The sequence below is a fragment of the Onychostruthus taczanowskii genome, unplaced genomic scaffold (assembly GCF_017590055.1).
Source record: "Onychostruthus taczanowskii isolate IOZ18803 unplaced genomic scaffold, ASM1759005v1 scaffold8, whole genome shotgun sequence".
Classification (NCBI taxonomy): domain Eukaryota; kingdom Metazoa; phylum Chordata; class Aves; order Passeriformes; family Passeridae; genus Onychostruthus; species Onychostruthus taczanowskii.
This window is the reverse complement of record NW_024505892.1, coordinates 6814970-6841037: the sequence shown is the minus strand read 5'-3', so window position 1 is coordinate 6841037 and position 26068 is coordinate 6814970. Positions and strand designations below refer to the sequence as shown.

The 26068-nt window shown below is 35.9% G+C and overlaps 1 protein-coding gene across 8 annotated transcripts in view; it reads left to right on the top strand.

The window, feature by feature from the left end:
- The window catches only part of PTPRK (protein tyrosine phosphatase receptor type K), a 380562-nt gene that overhangs the window by 107009 nt on the left and 247485 nt on the right, over positions 1-26068 (top strand). For all 8 annotated transcript variants that reach the window (XM_041423851.1, XM_041423846.1, XM_041423844.1 and 5 more), the window contains exon 3: positions 21143-21414. In XM_041423851.1, the coding sequence (XP_041279785.1) occupies positions 21143-21414 (272 nt within the window). The remainder of the gene's footprint in view (positions 1-21142; positions 21415-26068) is intronic.

Genomic DNA, 26068 nt, shown 5'->3' with positions numbered 1-26068 from the left:
GCCTTCTTGAAAGTCTTGACACTTTTCCAAACAATAGGGATGATAATTATTGTAAAACTCTGATTGTTTCTGTGGTGGGTAATAACAGGAGCTGAATAATAACAGTTTCATGCTGCAAGATTTAGTGGCAGCTGGAAGAGGTGTGCTGGGAGCTAGCTTGTAGTTGTGGATATTGCTTAAAATATTGGCTCTTACATGTAGGCAAGGAGAATTTACTGATATTCTGTTCTTTTGAGAAAACATGATTTATTGCAGCACTGTTGTTATTTGGTTACACTTTCTGAAAGCTGTGGGGCCTTTTTGCATTTGTTGATTCTTTGATTTATATAACACCTTCAGCATCTTGGATTAGGGATTCTTAAAGTGGAGGTAGCTCAGGAGGAGCTTTGAGTCTGCATTCATTTGATGAAACAACCTGTCTTTTTTTTTTTTTTTTAGTGGTGAGTTATGTAATTCTGTGGCATCTTGAAGCTGGAAGAATACTTGTTGAGTAATTGAAAAAGTATGAATCACTGATTAACTTATTTATATAGTCAAGAATACTGTTTTCTGCCTAGAAGTGAATGAAAATATGCTTTTATGAAAATATATTTTATATTTTATGAAAATATACTTTTATACAGGGTATAATTTAAACAAATGATAAAAAATTTTTAAAATTTATTTAAAAGCATTTTCTTTTTGCCTTTACTTCCTCTTTCTGCACTGGAAAGCATGAAAGCAGCATTCAGTTTGGTTTTCATTCATTTAAGGCATGAATTTTTGTTCAGATAAAAATATTCTATAAAGAAATAACCCAAACAAAAGTGTTGACAAGCTGTGAACAGACAACTGGACCAACCATGTTTTCACATTCCTTTCTACTACACTGAAGATTTGATTTGATAGCCTCAGTTTATGCAGGAAAAATTCTGGATGTTGTTTTTTGCCCATATCTTCTTCTTCCTGTTGAAAATTTAGACAGCAACAGACAGCTCCTGAAATTGGAATGCCAGAGGGGGATGCATCTTCAGTCTCACCATTGCTAGTGATAGAGTGGTAGCAAGGGAGAGGAGTCTGGTAGCCAGTTTCTAGGAAGCTGTGCATGGCAGTTGGCTCATTTATGTATCCTAGGCATCTGCCTTTATAAGCTTCCAAAAATGGTGAGGTGTTTTGTGTATATACTACTTATTCTTTTGCACTGAGAAAATACACAAAGCAGCAAAAACTAGTGTCTCTCTAAACAACATGTTATCTCTTTGTTTTATCTCTTTGTTCTCTGATCATGGTTTTTTTTTTTTTTCCTTATTATGCTTCTCCCAAAATCTAAAGTGTAGAACTAGCAAGCTGCATGTAACTTACCGGAGATAATTCTCTAGTAGGTCTCTGCAGGAACATCTAAGTTCAAGCCGCTTTTAGGTATGAGCATATGTGTTGAAGGACATTTCTCATTTCTTAAGTTATTAAAATGCATTGGTCAATGGGAAGTATTAAATTGTATGAAAAAGTGAATTTAAAAAAGAAACTTAATCACTTTTTGCATTCAGTGAGTACTTGAAAAACTTAAACATTACCGTTCCTTGTCATTTGTAGTAGTCTGGAGGGTGTTCATGCTAGACAAGAATTGGTTTTTTACAAGTGTTCATTTCACAGGTTCTTAGTTTTTGCTGTTTTTGCAAGAAGATTTTATCCAGTAATAAAGTTAAGTGGTAATCTGCTCTTCTATTAGATTCAAAGGTTTTATAGACTTGATCAATGGTGAGTGTCATGAAATAAACACTGAAATTGTTTTCAGTGCATTGTCGCCAGCCCTTGTTGATGTAGTTCTGCTCCCACATAGTAGGTAGATGAAATTTCTTAGATATTCTTGAGATTAGTAAGTTCTTAACTATTTTCCAGAAGTACTTGGAATTCAGAGGGGAGTCCAGGTTTGGCAAAACAGCTTAGTTTAATGTAAGTAATCTTTCATTAATTATATGGCTAGGATGGAAAAGAGCTAATAATTTTTTAGTTTTCTGTGACACATTTTTCCAGAGATTTTAATAGTTTGATTTATTTGAGGTTAATACCTAGGACCCATTTTAGTGCTATGTTGCATTTGCCGCCGAAGGGAAGCACTGCATATTAAGCAGGCTGTATTAGGGTAGCAGTGTGCATGGACAAAATGTTTCTGGGGGAGACCCAGAATTCATATAAGCCAGAAAGGAGCCCGTGGTAGGTTGAATCGTTTCAGCAGTGAGGCAAAACCTTGCCTGGCACAAGAGACACCAGAGTACACAGGCTGGAAAGCAAGAAGATGGAAGATGAAACTGACACTTGGTCAGTGGTGGAAGAGATTTCATCCCTGTCTCACAAAAAGTTAATCTGGGAGTAAAGGACAGAAGTTGCATGAAGAATCAAAGGTCTGGTGACAAAGTGAGTTAAGGGGTCCAGGACTGTGCTTGCTGTGCTGTCCATTTCTCCAACTGCAGTTCTCAAGTATTGTGTTGGTCTCATAGTTGCTGAGAATTTTCTTTTTTCTTTTTTTAGTAGAAGGTAAATAATGACTTATTTTAAAGGGTTGATAGTACTTCAGTATGGCTGTTTGATAAAAATGTGTTTTCATCACCCCTATCCTCATCCAGAGCTTGATATGGGAATTTGTTTATGGATGTGGGTTAGGTATGAGGCATATTTTAATTTAAGAAGTTGAAACAAATAACCCCTGTCATTCCCCTAATACCCCTGCCCCCAAACACAGTAAATGAAAGCAGTTCCTCAAAATCTGATTTATTATAGGGTCTTAAATAAAGAATTTAAAACTGCATGTTTTTGAGGAAAATAGTCATCACACAGAAGCATACAATTTTCTTTATACCATTCACTTAATACTGCACATTACTGCTGCATCAAATGTGTGAGAAAAGGATGGTTTTTCTGGTGTTATTTTCCATAGGGACTTAGTCTTCCTGAAACCTCAGAATTATTATTAATTCCCCTAATACTCAGAAATATTTTTGAATAAAGTAACAATTTATCTTCAACCATCCAGTTAACTCTTGTTCTCTGCCCTCTCTTCTAGCCTGTTCTGCTTCCTGGACATAATTTCTTTTCTATGCCCCTCTACATTTTGGACTTAGTTTTATTTTGTATGATTATCCTATATTAATAAGAGAAGTAAGACACTTAAGAGTATTATTGTGGTTTTACTTCCACAATTTTAAACCCTTTATACCTTCTCTACTCCTTTGAAAAATAACCATACCATCATTCATTTTTATATTCTCTTTAGAATCATGGAATGATAGAATGGTTTGAGTTGAAAAAGACTTTAATGATCATCTAGTTCCAAACTTCCCTGCCATGGACAAGAACACCTTCACTAGACCAGGTTCTTCAAAGCCCTGTCCAAACTGACCTTCAGCACTTCCAGGAATGGAGCATCCACAGCTTCTCTGGGAAGTTGGTTTCAGTGTCTCACCAGAGCTGAGCCCTTTTAGAGCACACACACATATATATATATATATATATATATATACACACATACATATATACATACATATATACACACACTCATATGTATGTATACATATATGCATATATAAATAGCAGCATCAATTAATATGAAAGATGGAAAATTATTTGGGTTTTTTCCCTAAAATGGAGCTAGAAGTGGAAGAAATAATAAAATTTTTGTTTGCACTTGTGCCTCTGAAATAAATCTACATGGATGTTGCAGCCTTTACTTGTCTGCACCTGAACAAGCACATCAGAACAAGAAAAAAAAAAATCTTCAAATGAGATGTTTCAAAGCAGCCCTCTAGTAGTTGCTTCCACAGCCTTTCTGCAAAGATTTAGAGAGGGACAGAGCTTCAGAAAGCCTACATCAGTCTCAATGTGTGCATTCTGCTTCATTCAGTCCTTCCTTGGGGAAGGCTGAGGAGAGCCCTGAGCGGGCTTTGTTTGGGTCTTTTAAGGCTATTTTTATTAGTCACAAAATATTTGAAGTTTTTTGTAGTCTGGAAGCCCAATTATCTCGTTATCCACAGACAGGGACTGGAACAGTTCCAGTCTAGGCTTCTCTGTTACTTATGTGCCTACTTAGGTGAAACAAAACCCTTAAGTACTTTGTTTTTACTGCTTGTATTCTTAATGAAGTTCTCTATTACTGCCTATGAAATTCAAGTAATAGAGATGTTTGTGTGAGGCAGATACTGGCCTTAAGTATGTTGAAGACACTAAATTCAAGCTATCCAATAAAGAACTGTCTTACCAGATATTTACTAGCAACAATATATTTTTTAAATTGGTATCCTAAAAATGGAAGGTTTTACTTTTTAAACATGGACAAGACCTGTGTGTAAGAAAGGTGTATCCTGGAACTCTTGAAATATAATATTACAAAGTTTTGTTTTGGGAACAATATCCTCTACAGGTTTAATGTATCAAATAATTTAGTTAAAGCTCTATTTTAACCAGACTTTAGGAGGCTCATTTTTCATATAGTGCCCATACTGTGCTGCTGGACTTGGTCAAGTTGCACACTGCTTTTCTTTATTTAGCCTATTGCTGTCTTTCTTTTGAACCCCTCTCCTCCTGATTCTCTGTCTTTTCACATATCAAAGTCTTGCATCTCAAGTCTTAAATTCCTGACATTTTGTGTGTTACAACTGTATTTCACCCTTTTTTCTCTTTTCCTTTAGTACACCATTGTTTGTAATGCTCTTGTTCTCCATTGCTTTGAGATGTGTCACAGCCTTATACCACAAGATGTCTTGCAGAATATTACTGCTTTTTTGCACTGTGATGTATTCTAGAGCTGGTTCTGTGGAACTCTGTTGTTAACACCTCTGCAGCCCCGTGGTTGCCTTATAACAAGTGTTTGTGTGTGTTCTTTTTTTTTTTTTTTTTTTTTTTTTTTTTTTTTTTTTGGTCTATATTAATTTTCATCTCTCGTGTTCCATCTATCTGGTTTTATGATACTTTTTTTTCACCAGCATATTTGATGTGATTTTTTTTCATGTAGTTTAAGGGTGATCCACATTTAAATGTTATATTCTATTGAATTTCCCTTTTGGGTTTTTTGTTTTGTTTAGGTGGGTTTTTTTGGTTTTGCTTTTTTAAACTTTCTTCCTCCTTATATTTAGGTTTTTTTCTGGGCAATAAGGTTCTTGCCATAGGAGTGTGAATTAGCTAGCAGTATAGAGCTTCAGTGTGAAGAAGAATGTTTTTGCCTACTTATCTCCTTGCGATGAGTGGTCTTGAGTAGAAATTAATAAACCTAACAGAATTGTGTAGTATTAAATCTGTTTATTGGCTAACTTTCAGAAATAGTTCAGAGCAATATTGAAGTTTATTGTGCTTATGTTTGCATGTTATTGTCTTGTCCTTTTCTCAGCTTAATTATACGCTGCCCAAAATGATTCATGAAAGGCAAAGATGGTTTCTATTGAATGCAATGGAAAAATTCCATATCTGGAGGTGGTGCAGGATTACTCCAGTGCTTTTCATTACTTTGGGTACCACAGGTTCATGTGTGTTCAGTTTAAAATGAAAGGGCAAGAGGAAGAGCCTTGTTATGACTCAGATCAAATGGAAATTTTCCAGTATGTTGCTTAAAGTGAGTTTCTCTGGCAGCACAGTAGTTTCAATAGTGTTATGATTTATCAGTATAGAATTCTCTTTTCATACCAATGTGATGCCCCTGTCACTTTGTAATCCAGTTTTTAAGGCTTTGAATGGAGGTGAACCTTCATAACCACCCCTTCTTTGAAGACAGGAGCGATGTTTCTAATTGTTAGGAATGATTAATAGCTGTCCAAGTAATTGTGCCTTATAAAGACAGTGAGGCACTGATCACTCACAGTAGCAAATGTGCTTGCTGACCTTTGAATAAAAGGAGAAATTGTGGCAGATATTAAAAATTATGGTCTGTCGGTAGTTTTTCTTCCCAAAAGTTATACCTGTCTGTGATTTTAAACTTCAGCAGCATGGTTTACATAATATTATCATTCCTTTTTTTCTGGAAACTATTGATTCATTGGATGTCATGTAATATGAAAGCATTAGCATTCTCAAGCAAATGCTAATTTGCAAAAAATTAATATATACTCTGAATATAAATTGCAAAAATAAACTGACGATTCGTTGCTATGATACAGAACTAAGTTCTGGCAAAAGAGAAGTGCGAAATTAAGGGCAGAGTTTGGAGTAATTGTTTTAGATAGGCTACAGGTGTCTGGTATAACATAGGTGTAAATATTATGTGTATTCGATATATGCTTTCATTTAATTCTCTAGGCTGCACCCTCCTATATCCCTGCACACCCACAATGTCTGAAGGTGCCTTTTGTGTAGAACAATTGAGCCTTGCAGGAGAGAGGCATTTCTCCTGATAATTCTAGTAATATGCATCATTTTATATGCTGATTTTATCACACATTGTTCAAATTAGTTCATTAAAATTAAACATCACTGAATACTTCCATAGCCACCTGCACTGCCTTAATTCCTGTTTTGCTAAATGACTGAGCCATATGGTTGCTTCAAGCCTTGCCTTGCCCTTGCTGTGTTGAGTGTTACAAAAATGCTTGATAATATTAAAGGAAAATACTGCTTCTTTCAAAATATATCTTACATCTCTCAAGGTATTATTTTTATTCTGCTAAGTTTCTCAGTAAATTTCCAACTATAACCATAATTTGTACCTGGCATTAAAAGAAATTAATGGGTTTTATTAGCTGTATAAACTTTAAAATTATTTTCAGCTTTTGAAGGTATTTATTTGGTATTTTGTTTTGCTTTTTCTTCAGATGAAGCAGCAGCCTACTTGTTCCTATGTGTCCTGTGAATCCATTTCTTTGTGTTTCTGTATCTTTTATGTAATAATGAGAACACTGGAGGAGGGAATGTGAGATGGCAGTTGTATAGTGCCAGAATGCCTTCTTGCACTGGGAGTTGATGGATTTCTTTTCCACCTCACCACTGTCTGCAATCATGCGCTTACTTACTCACAGCTTTCCCAAAACCAGCAAACCCCAAACCACACAACCCAGACAGTTGATTCTTATGTAATTACGTGAACATATTTAACTGATTTCTATTGTTAGTATCTAATTTTTGCTTGATGAATTAACGCTCTAAATGGAAATTGCTGCGTCATGGGTAACTTTTCCCTAATAGGGGCAAAACATTCCCAGGGCTGTGGGTTTCCTTGCTTGCACACCACTGTAGTTCAAGAAGGTGTACCTGATGCCCAAGCCCTGGGGATGCAGTCCTGGGCTCTGCTTGGCTGCCAGCACTGGTGCTGTGCTGTCTGCCAGTTAGTGCCTTGTGTTGTCCACCAGTGTCCCATCTCCTTCCAGAAGTCTAGCCTAGGGTAGCCATCAATAGCCTTGGCATTACACTACAGAAGCTGCTTTTGCCCCTCCCTTCCCATTTCCATCATTTTGAACTAAAAAAGACCCAGGAGGGGCATGGGAAAGGACTGTTTCAGAGCTGTAGGTGACACACAGGACTCAGGGGTGCAGAGGCTGCCTGGCTATTCTGGATGGCCTGAAAGGGGTTACCTGTGAGTGTCCTGTCCTCTCTGATACCTGTGGGCCAGGGAATAGCTGCTCTTGCTGCTGACCTGAGCAGCTTAGGAGTAGCCATTGGAATGAAGTGTCTTCTGTCCACAGAACTGATGATCTTCAGCTCCATAACCTTGTCTTGACAGTATTTTTAAAGTGGTAGTGAACTAAGGTGCAGATGCTGGAGAGTACCAAGAAAGAAGTTCTATAATATTTAATGAAGTGCAGATTTATTTTTCTAAATATATGAGGAGAAGAAGGGAAAGCAGTAGATATCAATTTCTTCATTAAGCTTACGGAAGAAATGTTTTGATGAAACTGAAAAGGCTTTTTGAAAGGTGAAAAGCAGCTTGGAAAACACTGACAGCATCCAGTCTTACTGTTTTTGTTAGTGCCATGGATGGTGGAATAACAGATGTTCTTTGGCTGAGGCTATTCAGGTTGCATGTGAGCCAATTTGAGGGTAATCTGGGGTTCAGAAATTATTATGATGTAGTGGGGCAGTACTCATCAAGAAGAATTGAAAAATAATGAAGAAGAAATTATTTGGTGAAACTGCTCAGGCTTATTGCACTGTAGTGAAAAAGGCAGACAGAATTGGTTTGTAAATGATGTTCTGTGTAAATATACATTAAATAATATTTTCAGTGATTTTTTTCCTTAGTGAAGTTAGAAGAATATGTACTTTTATTCAGTTTGGACTATGGAAGGAGAATGCCTGTTATGGGAAATCTCAAAGGAAAGCAGCGGAAATAACAGAGGGCTAAACAGCAGCATTTCCTCTGTGCAAAGTCAGAGGAAAATTAGGATTGTCTCTTTTACAGGACAGAAAAAGGAAATTAAAATTTTCAAGAAGCTAAAGGCTGGTGCAAAGAAGGGGGTAACTAAACTTTTTGTTGGCTGGTGATAGGTTAAACAGTAATAATCTTAAATTGCAGTAAGAGAGATTCAGGTTGATGATTAGATAAAATGTTAAATGAATTCTGGGATTGAGTGCTTAATAACTGTCTCTTACCAGAGTCAGAAGTGTTCTGCTATCTACTGTCACAGTCTTTTGTCCTGAAATGTTTCTATCTGCATAAATGTCAGGAACAGTTGTGTCTTCAGTTTGTGAGAAAAGAATGTACTCAGAGTCTATTGCCTATTTTTATCTATTTCAGTTAGAAAGAATAAAAATTCCTTTTCTTTTCCCTAATTGCTGTGCATTTCCATTCTATTTACAGGGAAATTCTGGTTAGTTCTTGGTCAGTCTCAAGAGGGTTGTTAGGTAAAACACAGGAGGAAAAAATATTTGATCTTTTTTAAAAAAAAACTTTTTCAATAACTACTCTGTCATGATTAACAGCTGGGCTTATTTTCTAACTTTGTTTGATATTCCCTTCACAGAGATTTTTTTTTTTTTGGAAAGTTTAATGTTAGAAGACAATACTATGAGGTTAATGTCTCTTCATTTTCTGAGTTGCTACTTGGTTCCTGAGTATCTTATTTGGGCATTCAAAACATTTGAAGGCAGTATTATGATTCATGGTTGTTAACAACTTCAGTTTCCCTTCATGGTTTCAGCAAATTCTGATTTTGAAAGAAAAGTTTGAGTCTGAAATTATATTTTTAGTTCGGGATAAGTTATACATTCCCTTAGGAAGTACAACTGCAAAGCCTTTCTTTAAAAGCCTAATTACGTCTTAAAAAATAAAAGAAAATAGCTTAGGATGACTGGGTACTCTGATATCTGTACTGTGTCACTGGAGAAAACAGAAGTGGGAAATAAATCACAGAAGATACTTGCATTAAATTACCTCTGGAACATGGCTTCAATGTCCTAATAGCCCTAAGAATTAAGTACAGTGTTTGACTAATGAATATTGGTGTTAAAAGTTCACCAATTGCCTGAAATGGAGGGAAGGTTCTCATCCTTCTTATGGTACATATTTGGGTAGATTTATCAGGTTTTTTGTATTTTTCAGAAGTTTAGGTTAATCACATTAGTTTGTGCCAAGAAAATGCTCCACTGCATAAAGTTACCAGCTATATATTATGGGCTTGGATGAATATGTCTCGTATTTTGTTGGCATTGTGAACTTTAGTATTCAAAAGAGGAGGATTTAAATAGCTTTAGCCTATATAAACTAGTTATTTGGAAAAATAGCTGTTTCAAAATTTATGAGTTGGAAAGTGTGGTGTCAGGAGGAAAGATGTGAATCTTCATAAACCAAGGTGTATCCTGAGATGAAAACAAAAATCCCCAAAACAACAAGACTAGCCTAGCCATTCATAGCTGTTGAACTTCAGGTTTTCTCTGAAACAGCAGTCCTAGTTTATCTGCAGTCTTTCTCCGTATTGTTCTCCTATTGCTGGACACTGACAAAAATTATTTCTTTCAAAACACTATAAAAATGATAGTATGCTGGCATGAGTGATTTTTATAATAGATAGGGTTGTTTCCATCTATTTCAGGAGTATTTCCCTGTGGAAGAAAGGCAGTGTGTACTAGAGCGTAAAACCAGTTGAGCTGCTAATACGACTTGAGAGGCAAGTGTTTTGTAAGGAGAACTTATTTATCTGTTTGTTTTAAAACAACTAATTTGGATGGAAAATGCGATGACCTCTCAGGCATCCTCAGCTTCATCGTGGCTGATGGAGATGCAGCAGGCATCCAGCCTTTACACTGGGTGTAGCATCTTAATGCTAATCAGTTGAAGTGTTTGGGAGAGAAGAGTAGTTTGATATCTGTGGAGCAGAGGGCTGTTAGCAAGATGTGAAGCATGATGACGAGAGTTGTCACACACCATAAACCCCATGTCTTTGTTTTAACTGCAAGCTCCAGCGTCTAGGAGAGCAAGGAATTCTAATGTCTGAACTTAAGGTTTTAATCTGTTTTGTAAGCCTTCCTAGGTATCAAGACAAATGTTTTAACTGTGTTTTGGCTTGGGTTTTTTGTCCATTATTTTTATTGTCTGTATGAATTCTTTCTGATGCACAATGTGTATTTAGAGTTTTTAATCTAGTTTCTGTGGTAATTAATTTAGTGGTGTATGAATCCTCATATTCTTGGGTAGTGCATTCCTCAGTGCATTTTTTGCATATGTATGATTCATGGATTTTGAGTGTTCTCTTTAGGTGTTGTTAAATTATTTATTACAATTCTCATAGAGATATGCATTATGGGACTGCTTGCACTTGCAAGATCAACATTACCATCAGTAACTGGAAAATCAAAATAATTTCAGAAGACATTTTCTGTATATGATCCTTTTTTAGCCTCTTCCTCTTCCTTTCCATCTATGTAATATTCAGCTCTTTATGGGGCATTCAGTGCCAATCTACCATGTATGCTAAATTGCTCATGATTTTATTTTACAAATATGCGTAACCATGTGTTGATGGTCTGTTGATGACTCTCCGCGTGTGGAGACACGAGGCTTGACTCCATTTCAGAAGGCTGATTTATTATGTTAGATATTATATTAAAATGCTATATTAAGACTATACTAAAAGAACCGAGATCAGAAGGCTACAACAAGAACAGAACAGAATAACAAAAATCCTGTGACTGCTCACAGCCTTGGCACAGGTGGCTGTGATTGGTCATCAATGAAAAACAATCCACATGGACCAATCACGGATGCACCTGTTGCATTCCACAGCAGCAGATAGTAATTGTTTACCTTTCTCTCCTGAGGCTCCTCAGCTTCTCAGGAGAGGAAAAATCCCAGCAAAGGATTTTCATAATATCATGGCTACAATGGTCGGGAAGACAGATGGAAGACTTCCTTGGAACTTAATAAATTTCAAGGTTTCCAGCTTTTTTTTTTTGTTAAGGAAGTACTTCAGTTCACTAGAGAGTACTGCTGTTATATTGACAAAGGCTTGACTTATGGTTTTGCTCAACTGGAGTGTGAGTCACTACAAAGTGAGGTATGTACTTCAGAGGGGAGGTCACATGATATTTTGAAGAACAGCAAACAAATCTGTCTTCTGAATGCATAGGATGAACATTATTTCCACTATTTCAATATTGTTTTAAATGGTTTTTCTAAACTCCAGTGGTAATCCTTCTCAGCCGCTGGTTCTTAACTCATGTTCTGCATGTCATCAAGGAATACAGAACTCCTTTAGTGTAGGTCCTACACCTGTAAAAACAACAAAACCTGGGAATAGAGGTTCTTCAAGTCACTGTTGCATAAAGCAATGTTCTGAGAAAATTTGATTTCATAACAGGAAACATTACTATTGGTGCCGAGAAAAAAATGATTGAAAATAAAGAAATGAATAGTCTTCCAGTTACCCAAAAAAAAAAAAAAAAAAAAAAAAAAAAAAAAACCAACCTAAAAAACCCAGTGAAAATGTTTTATGAAGCTCCCATGCTTTAAATAAAATCTAAGACTACTATAAAAAAATAATAGGACATTTAATTTCCACTTCTGAAAGGTCTGTAATAGTAGTTGTAGTCTGCTGTCATGTCTGGTAATGAGCCTTTATTTAACTGTCGGTCATACTTGGGAATAGTATTCTCAGCAGATTGTTGATTCGTACTTTCTCCTGTCACATGTTTATCCAGGGAATGACCAGTTTCATTTCTGTTTCCAGTTTCAGTGTTTTAAGCTAATAGGAGTAAGTATGTTCTCAATGTACTTTTAATATTGTTGCTTTTGGAAGAATGACTAGTGTGTGAAAGACACTCTGAGTATGAATGCACATTCAAAAATTACATTTTTTCCCATTCAGTTAAAATCTAAATGCCACTTAGTACTTAGGAGGGGAAAACAAGCCTAGAGTGTTTGCAGAGTATTTTTTATCTGGCAAAACCAGAAAAATAAAAAAGACAAAAAGATACATTTTGATCTGCCTTTATCTAAATACTTTGAAAATAATTGAAAGAAGTTACTTAGAACTATGTTTTTTAATGGAGAAAATTCCACTTTTCTTCAGTTTCTCTCTTATCTTGATGTGGCTCTAGTTCTTGTTGGACTTTTCCAGGAGTCAGTTCATTTCCCACACCTACAAAGAAATCAAACATTTCTGTCTCCTTGCCTCTCTCAAGAGGAAGGTACAGGAGATCTAGGTCTTTTATTATGGGATTTGTGTGTTGCTTTGCAAGGGTCTGATGAGCATAGGTGTAGAAGAGCACAGGGTAGGAGTAAAAGTCCTGTGAATTTCAGTGGCTGTGAGTTTTCAGGTCACCTTGGCTGACATTTGTGAATTTTCTGTGAACTTGTTTTTGTGCACTGCAGCAAACACATAGCAGCACACCAAAGACTTAAGCAAGTGCTCAGCACTGACTTTTTCTATAAGACAGTCTGCCCTAGACTACTCCTCTAAATACTTTCATATTTCACTTTAATTTCTATCCAAATAAATAATATCCACAAAACCAGATAATTTGATTCCCATCTACTGTAACACCCTCAGTAATGTATGTCTCTTTTGTCAGCATCTGAAACATCTAAATGCTGAATGTTCAGCGGTGGCAGTGATACAGTGACATCCTAGAGCTGTAGATGGATACAGAAGGGCCAACACTGGTCTTTCATCCTGCAGGCCTGTCACAAAAATGGGTGGAACAAAGCTAACATGCAGGGAAATGTCTGTGCGTTACTGCTCACCTTATCCAGTCAAGTCATATCAGAGCAGCTAACAGGAATGGTGAAGCAAAATGGGTTTAAACTCTTCTCTGCACCTGTTTTTCATGCAGTGAAGTTGTTGTAAGTGTTTTTAGGTGTTGGTGTCTTCATGGGACTGAAATTTTCCCTGGAAGTGCAGGAGTGCCTTGGAGTTTGGCAACTGTAGCTGCTGCTCTGGGAACAGCTTAAGATTAAAACATCTGACTGGCTTTAGGCTGGGCAGGCACAAATGGTACCCAGTTATTTGTTATCCCAACTGGATAGCTTCATCCCGAGCTGATGTTAGTCAGGAGTTGGGAGTTTCTTGGAAATTTTGGTTAGAAAAGACATTTTCTTCCAGACAGAAAGTTGGCCAATGTATGCTGCTCTTTGGGCAGCCAGATCAGACCCCTGGGTGACTGAGAAGCATCCTGGAGTCACTAAGCCACCATCCATGGGGTATTTATGGGTTTGAAGCACAAATTCACACAGTTCAGAGCTGTTGTTACTTTTGTCTTAGCCATCCATTCATGGACACTGATGTTAAAAAATTCATGGCAGAGTACCTCACTTAATCCCCAAAGGAATATGAAACTATTGTTATGTGCCTTTTGCTTACTGCAATGCAGCTTACTGTTCAGTAACACTGTCCTTTCATGAGCCTGCCTGATGCACTGTATCAAACGTCATTTTCTGAATGTTTTGCTGGAAGAGGCAATTCAAAGGAGCACAATGCAAGATAAATGCTCTCTTGTACAGACAACTACAAGCTTGCAATGCAAATGTCAGTTGATGAAATTATTCTGTCTCAGGTTTTGGAGTTCCTAAAATCTATGTATTAGCTAAAGGTCCATCATGTGAAAAGAAGAGGGAGAAAATTACCATACCTCAGAAACTGGTATGTCATCATGGTCTATTTTCTCTGCATCAGTACAAACAAATCCACAGGATTTTAGTGTTATGTATGAGAAAACAACAAATTGCAACTCTTCCAGAGTGAAATGTTTTTCATATTTATTAATTTCAAAAATGTTAGTATGGAGAACAAAACTTTTGTAGCTACATCCAGCCCAAGGAACAATTTTTGGACCAAAGTTCATCATGCACTTTGTTGCAAATACTTCATGCCTTTGAAACATGAGGTTTTTCAATTCTTGTTTTCCCTTTCAGTTGCAAACATTTTTTGTTCTCATGGAATTGAACTAATGATGATATTAGTATCAATCCAGTAGTATGATAGTTGTAAACACTGGTAAAGTGTTATGCTGCCCGTGATATTAATTCTTTGGCCGATTTGATGCTGTTTTTATTTGCCTTGCCTGTATCAGTCTTGTCAGGCTGTGTCCCTGTTGCTTGACCTCCGTGGGTGTGGTTAACGGGGGAATCCCAGTTTCATGACCTTGCTATAGAGCAGGGCTTTTGGCCTCAACAAGTACAGCCTGGAGGGCAGGACACCTTTTCTCCTCCTGTGAAATTGCAATGTCAGTGTGAAATTGATGAATTGATGAGCTCTTGCAGTCCATGAGGCTAAGTTTCTGTTCAAACTGAATGAGTACTCTGCTTTTATTTCTAGTGTAGCTTAATAACCTGCTTTGGGTTGGTTCTTTTAATAATTCTCATTTTCCACGGGAAGTAGGAAACCTTCCAAAAGACTGCCATTTTCCAGAAAAATTTCCCATGTCTGTAATGTGTATTTTTGTTGCTATTTTTAATCTCTGTAGTAAATTCAGAGTCTTATCTTGACTTGCATTTGAGTTGTGGTGCCTTGGAACTGAGCTAGGCAATGAAGTTGAAATTCATGGTCCTGATTCACCCCCGCTTTCACTTTGACAACCTGTAAAGAACTTGAAACAAGCCTTCAACAGTTTGAGTTTTGTATGGGGAATGATATTGTAAACAAGTGAAGTAAGTGGAAAGATACCTCTGAATTGTAGCCATCTAAAGAAATTTTGGAGAAATCTTATGTTGTTTACACCAATAACATGATATTTGAATTTTTTTAGAATGAAAGAAGGTAAAACCAGGGTATAACTATATTGAATATTTTAAATGTGCATCAAATAATATTTCTTAAGCAATATAGTGTTACAAAATAACATTTTTCTCTAGACACACTCCATAAGGGGTATCCTTAACTGATAGTGCAGTGCACTAAAATTAAAAACCCTAACAATGTGTCTAGTCTTTAGGAATAATTTCTTTAGGGTTTTTTGTTTGTTTGTTTGTTTGTTTGTTGGGGTTTTTTTTGTTTTGGGGGGGTTTTTTTGGTTTTTTTCCTGTCCTAGGGTTGCAGACCTTTACTATATGTTGGGTAATGGAGGGCAAAAGGCTATAATGGTTTGAGGTTTTATTAAACCCAAGCACATGGAGGCTTACCTGGAGTATATTTAAAGGATTGATAGGCTTTGGTTTTTTTCTTTTGAACAGAATATCCGCCCTGCAAGAAGAGAAATGTAAGAGCTTTTGATTTTTTTATAATTAGCCTTTATTTTTTGCCTTCTTGCACATTACAGAAACACAAGTAAAAGGCTGTCTCAAACTGTCACAGGGAAGGCATTCTCTGGAGAACCAAACAGGCATGAATACTACTGCGTGTGAAATATAATTTTCTGTGAATTAATATAGATGTTTCTGAACTTTTCTTTGCAGTCTGCTTCCAGTTGCAAGCCTATTTCTCTATTTCAGTGTCTGTTCTTTGCCTGCAGTCTCTCATAAATGTTGCCCAAAATGTAATCAGGGACTATGTTACACAGTCATTATTAAAAGATAAAAAGGTCACACAGTCTCGAGCTTTAGGATAGGGCAAGCGAGTGCCTGGACCCTCCAGTTTGTGCAATTGACATTGCCATTCATAGGCAGAGAAATTACCACAGTATGTCTCCAAAATGGAGATAGTTTGATAGTTAGTTCTTGTTTGGAGGAAAGAGGATTTGCAGGAGCTGAAGACCAGCCTGCTGAAAATTACAAGTTTCACACTTCAAATACAAACCAGTTTTTCAGGAAGCAAGGAAGTGAGAGAAAATAATTTGATCGGGAAACTGCTTTGTCACATTGGTACCTTACAGTGGGCACATTTTATTTTATATAAGGATTTTTTTTTCAATCTTAGTGCGATTTCTTAGCTTTGATTAACTGCTAGGTGATAAGAGAGCTTGGTTTTCAGTAGGGGATGAAACAGAAGAGTTTTCACAACTAATTGGTTAAAGAATTCATTTATTCTGAAATGATCTGTCCTTGCCACTGAATTAGGACATCAAGTTAAATGATTATCAAAGTAAATAAAAGGTAGTGAAAACTATGATGTATGTACAGCTATGTTTAATAACTTGGCTCAGGGAAAGTCTAGTAGCTCTTACTCCACAGCTGTAAAGACACCTTTTAGCAAGTTCGTGACTTAAATGCCAAGTAGGCATCAAAATCTTCCTGAAAGACTGATGCTAAAGCTGAACTGTTTGCAAGAGCTTGGTCAAAGCTTAGGAGGCAGTGCCATTTATCTGTTTCATAGTCTGATGTTTCTGTTTTGTATAGGAGAGAATTGGATTGACCTTTTACATCAGGAATAACATTAGAAGCTATTAAATGGCAAATAGATAGCAGGCACTTCAGAGAAGAAAAGCTAAATGAGAGGATGGAGTATGATTTGGAGAAATTTAAACTACATTTAAGTAGAAAAAATTAAGCTTCTTGGGGGAAAGAGGACATATTTATGTATTTTAAAGATTGCAAAATCACAAGAATGGAGAAGATTCTTCTGGGAATTACTGAAAGAAGGATGAAACATCATCACTGTCAAACTACAAAAAAGATTTTTGAGAAAAATGTTACTGATGAGTTGAGTGCATTTTGTGGCTGCACCAACTGCCAGAGTAACTGAAGACATCATGCTGGAGCATTATGAAAAATAGGGAGTGAAAGGAATATTCAAGAGAAATGGATCCTTGTCCAGGCACAAATGAGGACTTGAGATATTTTTCTTTTGTTTTTTTTGTATCATCATCCATATATGAAATTTGCCTTTTCTGTCTTTTAAGAAGAAAAAATGAATTTCTGCTCTTTCATGTAGAGCTTTTCTTTCTCCATTGCCCCAAATATGTACACTTAGTTTTTATTTTTTCTTTTTTTTTTTTCTTAATAATTTAATTTAATTTTTTATTTTTTACCATTTTGGGATTTAATGGAGTAACTCACTTGCAATTGACTTCCTTCTTGTAAAATCTTTAGGGAAACAACGTAGGTTAGTGTGTTTTTTCTTCCTTGTTTTCAGGGGAAGTAGGTGTACACAGTGTTATATATCTGCCTGTGCCTGACCTTGTTAGGCCAGTAACAATGGGAAAAAATCATGGAGCCTGGCTCTACTGGGATTTAATAAAGCACTTAGTACTCGTGTTAGCCAGCACCAACTGCTGCTCTTTACCTTTCTGGCCACTGCGATGTGTTGACCTTGGCCAGCCCGTCACCCTGCCTTTTTTGGTCCTTTCCTCAGCAGTACAAGGGGAAAAATAGTGTGGGCAAGCTCATGGAGTGAGGCAAAGACAAGGACATCACTTATTTTATAAATCACCAGTTACTGTCAAAGACAAAACAGGTTCATCTTGGGGGAAAATTAACCAAATTTCCAACCCAGCACAAGGATGGCAACTGGAGGCTGCAGTCAGTCCATTGCACTTGGTGTCTGCTGCTCCTTTCTCCTCACCCTGTGTCCCTGCTCCAGGCTGGAGCACCACTGTGAATAGTTAGCTGTAACCCTTGCTCTAAGCTCTCACTGAAAATCTCAAACAGTTAGGTAATCTTGGGAATTAATGAGATTGTTAGCCAATCCCTTGTTTACACTCTGCATTTCTGCCAAGTCCAATAATACCTTAAGATATTTGCAATAATATCATTATTAATAACTAATATTAAGATATTGCAGGCATATATAAATGGGGGAACTCCTAACTTTTTCAGTCCTATTGTATTTCTTTACAAGTAAAGAATGACTTTCTTATGAAAGGTGTAAGAAAATATTTTGTATGTTTTCCAAAGATATAATTTTGCTGTATAGTTTACTCTGGCATTGACTTCTGATGTTCTTGGAGTAGGTAGATGTCTGAGGAGGGAGCAGGGTTCTGTACATTTGTGGAATACAGCTGCTAAAGTTTAAAAAAAGGAGGAGAAGGGAAGTAGTTTCCAAGAAGCTGAACAGATGCTTTGGCTTTGTGATAAATGGTCTATGAATGCTGTCTGGAGCATCTCATGAAGTGCTGTAGGACTAACATATAGATAGATGTATGTAAATTCACTGCTAAGTATTTTTAAATAATGAAAAATGAGATTGAGAAGATGGAGTACTATAAAATATGTTGATATGTTAAAAATGTATGTTGGAGCTTCCAAGGGCTGTAGCTGATTCTCTTACTATAGAAACAGGATCTTTAAATACTTCTAGTTTATTTGTTGCAATTTGAGGAGTTTGGTTTTCTTTTCCTTCCAGTGGTTTTATCTTGAGAGAAGTTGAGAGAAACATTTTAAAAAATCTGCAAAAGTTGATTGTTAGAATATTCTATTTCTTCCTTTTCCCCCTTCTCCCCCAAAATTCACTTTCAGAAAATGTTGGAAGGTTTATCTTCTTCTGTATCCTAGCTTTAGAAATACTATAAATGCTTTTTTCTTTTTTTTAATTTTTTTTTTCCATGGAAAGACTGAGCATTTTTGTGTATTGCTTAAAAATATTTGCAAGATACAAGGAACAAAGGCAAAGAAGCAATTTAGATGGCCATGGGCAATTAGTGCTAACTGTGGGAAGCAGTCTGTAATTTTTTGCTGAACCTTTTCAGTTTTCCAACTCTTATGAGGAAGGAAAAACCCCAAGTTTCTGATGTACAGCCTCCCCCTGCCGCATGTGTAGTATTCAGTAAAAAAACTTTTGAAAATCTTATTCTCTAGTCTGATGATCAGGTGCTTATAAGAAAGCATGTATTACTAAAATAGAGATTATAGAGACTACAAACAAGCATATTATTAAGTTTATTCCAGAGTCAAGTGGCATGAAAATTGCACACCAGTGGATGTAGTTTACAAAACTTTCTCAGATAGCCATCAACCGATGCTACTTTAAAGACTTAAAGTACCAGTGAACCTAAATAGTGTAATGGGATTCCTTTTTGATTTTAACAATGGCTATTAATGATGAAGAAATAACCAGGAATTGCTACTTTGCCAAATTCTTCAATAGAAAAATAAATAATGGATTCTGCATATAATTCTAAATATGAACTGGTTGCTTATGTTACATTGTAGTAGTTTTCTTTAAACCCTCTTTTAAAGATGACTACTAAAAATATAGATTTCAATGCACTCTGCTTTAATAAGAACAGTTTTCATTCTGTAGTATTTCTTTTTTTTTCTGAAGTTTTTTAGCAGAGACTTACTTTACAGGCTAGTAAATTAGCATCTAACAGATAATTTAATCCATGTGCATAAATTTTCATCCTTTCCTGAGCAACAGCTTGTGAACAATTTTCAGAATGCCTAATACAACTGTTTAGGATATAATAGAACATGATAGTTCCTTGTTGTCTAAAAATTAAAGGATAAAATTTGACATACAAAATAATTTATATAAGTGTATTTCATAGACGATTTTTCACCAGTATTCATGTACGTACTCCCAGGACTACTCATCTGGGCAAATGTTTACAAATCCTTTTTTTTTTTTTTTGTTTAGTTTATAGTAATAGTTGATAATTAAAAATAAAATTCATTTAATAATTAAATTAAATAATGAATAATTATTAAAGGATGAAAATAATTAATTAAATAATGATAATAATAATTCGTTATTGTTATTATTATTATTATTATTATTATTATTATTATTATTATTATTATTATTATTATTATTTAACTATTAATATACTAGTTTTAATTTAGTTTGATTTTTTTCTCTATTTTTGGTAGTTTTAACCTGAACTTTTCTCATAAGAAGAGGCCCTTTATTGTGATGCCCTTTAGGACTGAAAGTAAAAGGAAAATCTGTCAACAGGAAGATTCTGGAATCATTAGGCAGATGGGTAGATTTAGGGTGTGAAACGATCCTGTATCAATGATTCAGATCATATGTTGAATTGGATTTTCTCACTTGGTTGGAAAGTTCAGCCTGGCATACCCTATCTAGCAAGCTTTTTTCTGTAGGGTTCACTCACTAGGTAGTACCTGGTCTGGAGCTGTCACTCTTGAAGAAATGGATCAGCTCTGGGCTAGGTTAGATGGCAGTCTGTCTTTACCATCCATTCTGCAGAACAGCAGAACAGACTGATTCATTATTAGTGTCTGTACAACATGTTTAAACATATGATTTCCACTTTCTGCCTTTGTAGCTAGACAGGCACAGCCTGTTTTGTCTTATGTGTATATTTGTCATGCACATTTACAAGATGGACACTCTTCTAGCTGTAGAAACTTTTGTTATCCTCTTAAATCCATTGGCAAATGGAGCAGCAAACAAAACTTTCCCAATGAAATTTGTCTTGGTGTCCTAAGTCAGCTATTTCCATTGCTATTATATCTCAAATTCAAGTCTGGCTTTTCTTGGGTGAAAAAGGGTGTGATAAAGCTGCCTTGAGGAATGTGGAGCTTACTTTTTGTTTTGTTTTCAGAAAAATCTGCCGAGCAAGTTGAGAGAATTTTGGCCTCAGTGACCTCAAAATAATGATGATCCTTTTATTTCTTTTGTTATTTTTTTCCCGTCTGTGGTCTGGTTTCCAATTATCTGATACTAAAACAAGAGAAAGAAAAGTTTGTAGGTGGAGACATCTAGAAAGGTCCTCAGAGATATGTGATGACTGAAGTAGTACCTACAGAAGATATGTATCTAGCCATTTTGTATATTGTTAGATTTCATCCGCTTGAATTTTGAGGTTTCTGGGATAAGAAAACCTATGCATTTCATCCTTTTTCACAGTGAACAATCAGTTTCTTAGTATTTATCTTTTTTACTTAATACCACTTTTTTTCCCCCCCCCCATTTCTTAGGATCATATATGATAGTGATTTCATCAGACCATGACCCTGGAGAAAAGACTCGACTTCAGCTTCCAACAATGAAAGAAAATGATACTCACTGCATTGATTTCAGCTACCTTCTGTACAGCAAGAATGGAGGAAACCCAGGCACTCTGAACATCCTTGTTAGGGTGAACAAAGGACCACTGGCTAATCCCATCTGGAATGTCACTGGTTCCACTGGCAAAGACTGGCTTCGAGCAGAGTTGGCTGTCAGCACTTTCTGGCCCAACGAGTATCAGGTAAGCCTGCAATAAATTCACAGCACTTTGTAATATTTACTGCAAGGTCCTATTCACTTTGTGTTTTTTTGGTCTGTTCTGATGGATTCTGACACATTCTCCCAGTGTCCTCAAGTGAAGTGTTCCATTCAGTATCAATAATTGTATGGGAATGGATAATTTTTTTATAGCAGGTGATTGTCCAAAGTTATCTGTTATTGTATAATGGGGGGGAAAATAAGTGGAAAAAAGCCTTGTTAAAAGAAATGGTAAGGGTAAAGTCCAGGAATATCAAAAATTATAAACTCCCAGAAATAAATTGCCTGTGCAATTGTAATTTGTACTTGTCTTCCCATCTCTTTTGTGTATGCCTTTGTTACCATGTCTAATTACATGACCGTAACTGTGGTTTTTTTCCATATGACATTTGCTTCATTTGCTGTGCAGGCAGAATGGTGCTCACCTAATGAGCAGCTGTTCAGGATGTGGTTTTTTCCTGTTTGCTTGCTATGGGACAAAACCACCTGCAGCGTAGGCCTGTTGTTTGGAGGGAAAAATTGTTTTGTTGTTCCTGGATGCTGTTATTTCATTTGTTTGATTAACCTGAGAAAGTACCTGCAGCTGTTTTACTCAGTGGGTATTAGGTGTGAAGGATGAATCTCATACATGGGCATTTTTGTTCTGCTGTCTAGGAGGGGGAAGAGTTGGATTACATGTGCTCACCTGAATTGTTATGCCGTGAGCTTACAGGCCCTTATCTAAATATTTGTCATTACTGCTCTTGCAAACAGATTGGATCTCCAGAGTAATTATTCAATGAAAGAAAGTGGCTGCTTTATTGATGGTTTTGTTGAATAGTGGTATTGTGGGAATGTATCTTAAGAGTGCCTTTATCTAAAGTTTGTTGCAATTCCACACTATTAAAATAACACCCATAAATAAGCTTCAGTGCAAGTAGCCTTGAATATATGGTAAAAATTATGTAATTTGCTATAATTTTGAGGGGTTTTTTTGGTTTTTGTTTCCCAGGTTTTAATGTTTTTATTTCTAAAGAAGTTTTATCTACTAGTGGCATTGAAACTGGGTAAAATTTGATTTAAAGTTCTGAATCCTGGTTCCAAAATCTTGGCTTTTGAGGAAGTGTTTTATTAACCCTTTTTATGTTGCTAGAAAGGACTATTTGGTGTCCTTAAACAAACCTTGGGAGCCTTTTATAACAGAACAGTAGTGATCAAGTGTAGCAGCATTGTATGCAGTAAATCAGGTTTCTGCTGACAGATGGCCAGGCTTGACAATGAGATTGGTGGTTGGAGCCTTCTCTTAGCAATGTGGCCATTTTTCACTTATGTTATAACCTTCACATTATCTCTCCATAGACTCTGCTTAAATTCATTCTTTCCCTTGCTTGGTCGTCCAACAGAATATTGAAATCAAGGGTAACCCAGTTTGTTTAAATTAAACATAAGCCTGGAGTAGAACAGGAGGCCTGCTAATGCAACCTGCTGTGATTTTTGGCCAACTTGCACAATTGCTTTTATGAACAGGAGGGGAAATCTGTGTCCTATCTATGCACAACTGCTTGTTTGCACAATCAGGGTTGAAATTTTTGTGATTTCGGTTCTTTCAGCTCTCAAGGTTCTGGTTTAACATTACTCTTAGTAGGTTTTTAGGAGTTTTTTATTTTTTTTAGGGTTTATTGTTTGTTTGTTTGGATTTTTTGTGGGTTTTTTTTTTTGTTTGTTTTTTTTTTTTTTTTTTTTTTTTTTTTTTTTTTTTTTTTTTTTTTTTTTTTTTTTTTTTTGTTTTTTTTTGGGTTTTTTTTTTTTTTTTTTTTTTTTTTTTTTTTTTTTTTTTTTTTTTTTTTTTTTTTTTTTTTTTAGTTTAGGGTTTTTTCCCCCTATGGTTTTCAGTTGAGTTACACTTTGGAATGGAAATATTTTTTTTCATTTTTCTCATATGAGTTCCATGCTGTACACTTTTAGCTTGTGATCTTGGCACTTTTATCTACCTGTTGGTCAATGAGTTTAGCTATCACTGAGGAAAATAAGCACTGGTTTCTATAACAAGAATTGGAATTGGATCCTTGCCTGTACAAGCAAGGTCACTGTTAGAGATCACTGCTGAGCACAATTGTTTGCATGTACTTTGTTACAATCAGGTAAATGTCACTGCTGTTTCCTTCATTTTTAAGTGAGGCAGGAGAGTAGAGATTATCAGGGGCTGAATAGCCCAGGTTGCACTCTAAGGAAGTCTCATGTGGCGACTTGGAGGTTAGCAGCACGGCCAAGTAGGTTGTAATAACAAAAGTGTTGCACCTTGGCTAATTAGCTTCTAAACAGCATTTCTGTACTCTGCTGTGCTCTGTTGAAACATTACTGCTTCCTGTTCAAAACTAGCACAGTGTTTTTGCGTGCCGCTCTAGTTTATTTGGTTTATACATTTTTGGAACAATTTAACACTGCCTTTTATTCACGGGAATATATTATTCAAATAATCCATTTCCTTAACTTTTTTTAACTGTATTCTGCTGGACAATTATTTCTATCTTTATTTTTTGACAAAACATATTATTGCTTTATTATTATAATAGTACATATGATTATGTTATTATAAAAGTACATATTATTATTATATTACCATAGTAGCTTTACTGGATAAAAGTTTTTACCTAGTTTTGTACCCTGGCTCTGTGGGCAGATAGAAGTGGAAGCTTGTAGAACAGTTCAGGAACAGGACAAACTGATGCTCGAATCTTCCCCAGAGTACACCTCCAGCCTTGAGTATATATGTGGCTCAAGAACTTTGAGCTTAAGAACCTAGTAGTGCCTTTCTGTATTCCTGATAATATTTTTTTTTTGCAACGATTTAAGCTTCTAGTGTCTACACTATAGATAACAAGGAATTCTGATGTAAATTCCATGTTAGGACTATTTCTGGGGGTTTCTGCAAGCCTGGGGCCAGTAATTCTTCAGTTGTCATATTTTGCACTTGGGGAGTTTCAGAAGTCCTGTAATGATGCAATCTGTCTCCTGTCTCCTGCTAGCAAGGCATCTGCAACTACTGTTCTGCTTGTTTAACATGCAGATGAACTCTCGAAGAAAAGGGTTTGATTACACAATCCCTTGGGATCAAGGTTGATTTGATTTTGGTACTTGTTAGTTCTGGAATCTTTTTCTAATCACTCTGTTGGAAATATGCTGCTTTTGACCTGCCTCAAGTTTGCTTCAAAAGAAAACTATTTTTGGATTTTTGATGTTTGAACTTTTTAAGTGACTAGGAGTTTTGTCTCATTGTTTTCTTTGTTGGTTATTACTGTAATTAATTTACTTTAGTTGAGATGTTTATTCCTGTCTGAATGAATTGTTTTGTCTAATGCTTCTGTTCATTTCCTCAAGTTCTCTCCTGCTTTGCACAGTAGGGGTTATCTCACTACTGAGGGCTGTCTCTTCCCTTCTGCTTCTGTCACAGTCATTTTTCCACTTCCCTTGCTACCTATGTCATCCCTTTTCAGTTTGATTTTGTTTGTTTGTGTTTTTTTTTTTTTTGTTTTTTTTTTTTTTTTTTTTTTTTTTTTTTTTTTTTTTTTTTTTTCGTTTTTTGTTTTTGTTTTTTTTTTAACACTGTCTCCAAAATGTCCCCGTTTGCTATTTTTTGTATGGTCTCCCCCTCACCCTCAGCAGGTTTGTTTTGTTCCCACAGGATCACATGTGTAGTCACTCACATATGAGGTCCACATTGAAATGTGAACCGTGGGCTTTTCAGTTTTGGTTTTATATATTAGGTATCTGATGTTTATATCAGAAACTGGTAAATAAACTCTTGACTTGGATCCATAAATTTCAAATTTGTAAACCACCAATTACTTGGTTTCTTTAAAAATTCACTATAGAGTAGTGATGCTCTGTAGTTTAGCAAACGTGCTGGCTGGGATACTGGCTTCATAGCAATGTTGCACCTGGAAGTATAGCTACCAAAGTAAAAATACTGAACTTCACTGAGCAGGTCTTTAATCCCTTCAGAAATACTGCAGCAAAATGCTGGAAAGCCAAATTTTCTTGCAAAATTGTGAATCCTGATTTGGATAATTAATTTGTTCTTTATTATAATACTAATGATTTATTGGATTTGCAGAAGTTTAAATTGCTCAAAGATCTTGGAAAATTACTTTCCTTTATGGTCTTGAAAGGTCTTGGAACTGTAATAGAAGCATAACAGGAGGATTCTAGACTGAGGATTGAGTAATGGTGTGTACAGTTGGGCCATATGCCACGTAAGGTAGGAAACAGATTTCTTGTGAAATATGAACGTTTGTTGCCTTTTTGGATATCAGATCACTGTTCTGAACTCGTAGACATGTGAGACTCTAAACAAGCTGCATGCAGAAAAAATTAAGAAGACAGGGGCTTAGATGTGATTTAGTCATTTGGTATAACTAAGGAAGGAAAGCCAATAGTGAAATGAAAAATACCGTGTAGAACTGAGGCTAACTTTAGAAGAAACTCACCCTCCCAAACTCCAGCTTCCTATTTAGAAGGCAAAGGTCCTTTTTTTTATATATGTGCTTTACCCTTGAAATACTATCTAACATCAAGAAAGTACAAAAATATATTAAAAACCCCAGCAACATTCCAAAGGACTGATAATTTTCATAGACCTTTATTTAAAATATTTTGAA